Source organism: Coregonus lavaretus (assembly GCF_964263955.1).
Source record: "Coregonus lavaretus genome assembly, chromosome: 4".
Lineage (NCBI taxonomy): Eukaryota > Metazoa > Chordata > Actinopteri > Salmoniformes > Salmonidae > Coregonus > Coregonus lavaretus.
Window position 1 is genome coordinate 1,828,221 of NC_139991.1, and position 5,057 is coordinate 1,833,277.

Below are 5,057 nucleotides of genomic sequence, written 5' to 3' on the forward strand. Positions count from 1 at the left end.
CCCCAAGTCCAAGTCTTTTACACAGGTAAGTGACGATATCCAACCCTATTTTATCTAGCTAGTAGTGTCACAGATTTACTCTTTGGTCAGCCAAATATAGACGTCCTCTCCTAATGGTAGGCCTGTGTGTATTAGCTTGTGTATGCATGCATGGGTTGCCAATGAGATAGGCCAACACACTTAAGAAAGTAGTTCATTTATTTTCTTTCATTTTCAGCTTTTATTTCAGTAGCTACCCAGATAGCTACCAACAACACAATGCATAGTGTATACAGTTGGGGTTTTAGTTTACAAGAGTCCTTCGTTACATTATAAAATGTTGACATTTATAACACAGTCAGTAATACATACATAATTTATTTTGGTATCCTGATAAAGTCATACGAAGCCACCATAATAAGTCACCACAATATATACACATTTTAGGCACATTTCAAAAAAGGACTTTCCAAAATACATCTAGACTTAAATATGTACACCAACAATCAATCACATTTTGGTGGGATACAAACATAGCTTCAGTGTGTTGTGTCCACATTTGACAGAATAAAAATATCAAGCTTAGAAATGGGAGGATACATCCATTCAACTGTCTGTGATCTATGACCACCTGAACAATAACTCAAAAGTATGAGAGCAGGCACTTTATCATGTAGGTTGTAACATTTTTCACTCAAAAAATTATGTAGCAAAAAATTATACCCAAAAATGCTACTAAAAAGCAATGCTCTTTAACATTCCACCATGGGTTTATGTGTATGTTTTATAGATTGATCCTCTTTAAAGCGATCTGATACAGTATATGAGCTGTGATCAAGGCAATAGGAAGAGTACAACATGATGATGTAGACAAAAAGGCAGCTAAACAGCTATAGTCTGTCCTGATATCTCCTGAAGCAACACCTGACAACCTCTAGTAGGGCCTGTAGTATGCTGGTCATAGAAACTAATCAACTCTACGAGTTAGTGAAGGACCTTTATACAATACAACACTTGTTTGGAATCCCTCTACAAACCGTGTTTCAGATTATAATTGTATTGATTTCAAATTGTCTATAATTTGACTCAGTTTTCCCTCACTGTTAATTCTCCTATGAATTAAGAGAGGTGTCAAGCCCGGTCTTTCCAAGAGAGAAAATGTACCCTCTGGCTTTTAAATCTGAACTCAGCTCATGCCATCAAGTATGTAGGGCTAACTATAAGTCAGTTATAGTGATGTTGAGAATCATAAATGTGACCATGGCCCTCACTCCTCCTGCCCCCATGCCCGCAGGCTAGCCTTCAGCTGACAGCGCTTGTGCTTCATGGTGAGGCCGTACTCTGGGGTCATGTCCAGTGGGTGTCCAGGTTTCTCCTGGAAGCGCAGCCTTTGGAGCAGGATGGCCAAGAAGAGGTAGACCTCATTACGTCCGATGGCCTCACCGATGCAGCGGCGCTTGCCCATGCCGAATGTGAGCACCTTTTCCCCCTCCGGCTTGTTGAGTTCTGTGCCATCAGCACTCAGGAAACGGTCAGGGTTGAATGAAGAAGGCTCCTTCCACAGCTCCCTGAAGAGCACAGAGGTAACAATTTACATTAAGTTCTTGTTATACCTGTGTAGTAACACTGTAATTACTACAGTAACAACACTGTTGTTGCACAGTAGTTTAGTAGTTGCATAGTAATGGAGTTGAGCAGTTTTAGTTTAAAAATCCTACTCACGGGTCATGGTTGACCTGCCACTGGTTGATGAAGACACAGGTGTCCTTGGGAATGAAGTAGCCATTGAGGGATGTATCCTTGACCGTACTGAAAAAATATTGACAATACCAGAGTCAGACCATGCCATATGTGTCTATAATGTGTAACTGATATTGTAAATGTCTGTTTGGCTGATATTGTAAATGTGTGTTTTGAGCAGGTGCAAGTGCAACTCACCAGTGTGGGATGGTGAACGGCATGAAGGAAGAGTGCCGGAAGATCTCCAGGATGAAAGCTTCCAGCAGAGGTAAGTTGGTTTTGTCTGAGAGACGGGGAGTGCGATTCATTCCCACCTTTTTCTCTGTTGGGAGGACAATAGAGAACATTGGTTATCAATGATGAATGGGACAGGTAGTGACAGGTCAGTAAGCCACAATATTTGGAATCATGACTCCTTAGAATTACATATAGAACTGATTTATAGGATCTCTCTGTGGATGATTCATTTCATTTAGGGATCAGAACTATCTGTTAAAACCAGCAAGTTTCAACTTACTCAGTTCCTGATGCAGTCTTTCCTGGATCTCTGGGTAAGCCACAAGGTACACAACAGCCCATGACAGAGCTGTGCTGATGGTGTCGAAACCTTGAGAGGGAGACAGAAGCCGCATTGTATAATTAAAACATCCTCCAAATGGGATTTTTTTTTCAATGATATGGAGTGACTCAGCATAACTGTTGCGTTATTTTAACTCAACTCACCTGCCCCAAACAGATCATTGACAATGCCCACAATTTTCTCATCAGACACCTGGACGTTGGCGTTCTCATCTAGTTTCCTGTCCTCACAGTGGTCAATGAGGGAGTCAGTGATGTCACGGATGTTGTCCTGAAAACAGAACAATGGACAATCAGTATCACAGACAACAAACAGCAATAGATCAAACATGGAATGAAACATGTAACATCTTTGAAACATGATGCAATGTATTATTTACCTTGTCATAGGTTTCATAGTGCTCGCTGACAATCTTCTGCACAAAGGTGTTGAAACGGTCATTGATATCCATAAACCTCTTCATGGTGCGGTTGGGTAGGTAACGAAGGAAGGGAATGAAGTCTGCAGGGTTGCCACTGCCCACCACCTTTCCAAACTCATCACTCATGTTCACCAAGCCCAACAGCTCCTGGTCATCATGACTGTAGCGCCGGCCGAAGCACATTCCACAGATGACGTTGGCCACCGATACGACAATATGGCGGAAGGGGTCAAAGCTGCCACTGACATCCATGACGGAGGTCAGCTGTTTTACTAGGTACTCTCCCTCCTTGCAGACGTGCTCCTCCAGGGCACAGGAGTACTCAGGGGTCGATCCCTCCAGGGTGGCGAAAGAGCGGAGGGCACTCATAGCTAGCTTGCGGCGGGCGCGCCACACTCCAGACTTGTCGGTGCTGAAGGCCAGGCTCTTGCCGTCATTGATGTACTTGAAGCTGTATAGATCGGGCCTCCCGGCGAAGTCTTCCCCTTGCTTGATAAGAGCCTGGCGGACTGTCTCGCTGCCACTCAGAACAACCACTGGCCGCATCCCTATCTGGATCTGGTAGACTGAGCCGTAACGCTCGCTCATGGCAGTCAGGCTGAGGTGAGGGTTGTTCTGCACCTCCAGCACATTCCCGATGATGGGCAGGGGCCTTGGTCCTGGGAGCCGTTTCAGTCCCTCTGGGATCTCTGTGTGCATGTACTTCATGAACATGTACACCAGGCATAGTGTTACCATGGCCACCAGCCCCTCAGACACAGAGACTGAGCCAATAATGGGTAGTATCATGAGAACCATATTGCTGTTTTTTTTTAGTGGCTTCTGCACAATCTGTAAGAAGGAGAGGTACATGTTTTAGTGATTAATAGTGAGCAAGAAAGATACTCCAGCTGAGTAATAAACATTGCTTGAAAACATTGTTCGAAAATTGCATTGGGGGGAATTACGCAAGAGTGTGCCCATGCTGACTGCATTGCTTTACGCATACAGCCCGATGTACTTTACGCATGGCGCACTCACACCTTTCACGCTCTTTGCAAGCCACCCTACTCTACCAGTCGCGTAAACATAGGCTACATAAAGTCTGTATATATATATATTTTAAAGCCCTTAACTGTTATATTGCCTACACGTACGTAAAAGTGCCAATTTTTTCGATTAGATTACACTAAAAAGAAGACTCAATAATAAACGGTACAAGATAACATTATATAATGCGTTTTGGAGCTTGTTATTTTGTAAAACAGTACTAATATTATGTGAAAAATAGTTAATAAATGTCATTTCGACACTTCATTCACAACAAAAAGACACCTGCTATTCCAACATCTGTTTACTTGTTCTTAAGTTAAATGTAAATAAATTACACGCAGAATTAGTCATTTTTATTACCTTCCGTTATGAGCCAAATGAGCCGTCTTGCAGGGAGATCGAAGAAGTTTGCAGGTGAGGTTAAATGTATACAAAGCTTTTTCTCTTGCTAAAAGAGAACTCAGTTTCTCTGTACTTAGAAGTAAGAATGGGCACTTCTTTTATAGAGCGCTTCTCAGCTCCATTGGCTGATGTCTGAGTGACGAAACCTCTCTCTCTCTCTTTCTCTCTTGGCTTGCCAGGAGCAGCGGCTCTCTCTGAAGGAGAGGTATAATAAAATATTAAGCGGAAACATCAATGAGTAGTGTTTACAATATATATATATACTGTAAGCGTGCCTTTATTATAAAAAGAAACGTCTAAGAGTGCATGCTTTCACTAATATATCAGTGATGGGCCCTATTGAAAAAATATATACATACAATTTCATATAGTTTGTTATATATATTTTTTTGAATGTCTAACCATAGAGAAATTCAATAGACTGCATGTTTTCTTTTCGAACAAGCCATTCTCAGTAGGCTCCTCCACGTTCATTTGACTTGGGACCAAATAGTCCCACCATTTTTTATTTTATATATTTTTTACATTTTTAGATTTGATTTGAGGTTTACATCAGAATGATTGGATGAGCCGCTTTTCAGATGTTCATTAGCCTGTTGGAGGGAGTTATAAAACAGACTATACAGAAGAAGCCAGACAGGTAAGAGGAATATAGGACCCATTGATTTGTGGAATGATCACCAATTAAATTTGCAATTGAAGTAGAGCAATTGAAATGTGTTATTGTGTAATAACAATACAAAAATACAATCAGCCTCACTTAACCATAAAATATCATCATAATCATAAGCACAACCATGTAGATGTAGACCTATAATCACTCTCATACGTATGAATCATACTACGCATCCTACTTTTTTATTGTATTTTTTTATTTAACCTTTATTTAACCAGGTAAGCCAG

The 5,057-nt window shown here is 41.4% G+C and overlaps 1 protein-coding gene across 1 annotated transcript; it reads right to left on the minus strand.

Annotated features, from left to right (window-relative positions):
• Positions 1-182: 182 nt before the first annotated feature.
• Positions 183-4,229, minus strand: LOC311128178 (cytochrome P450 1A1). The gene is made up of 7 exons (XM_084160178.1): positions 4,113-4,229; positions 2,679-3,551; positions 2,443-2,569; positions 2,237-2,326; positions 1,918-2,041; positions 1,702-1,788; positions 183-1,547 (listed from the first exon to the last, which is right to left on the minus strand). Exons 2-7 carry the CDS (start codon positions 3,516-3,518, stop codon positions 1,247-1,249), a joined length of 1,569 nt encoding a protein of 522 aa, XP_084016304.1. The 5' UTR covers positions 3,519-3,551; positions 4,113-4,229; the 3' UTR covers positions 183-1,246.
• Between the last annotated feature and the right edge of the window lie 828 nt (positions 4,230-5,057).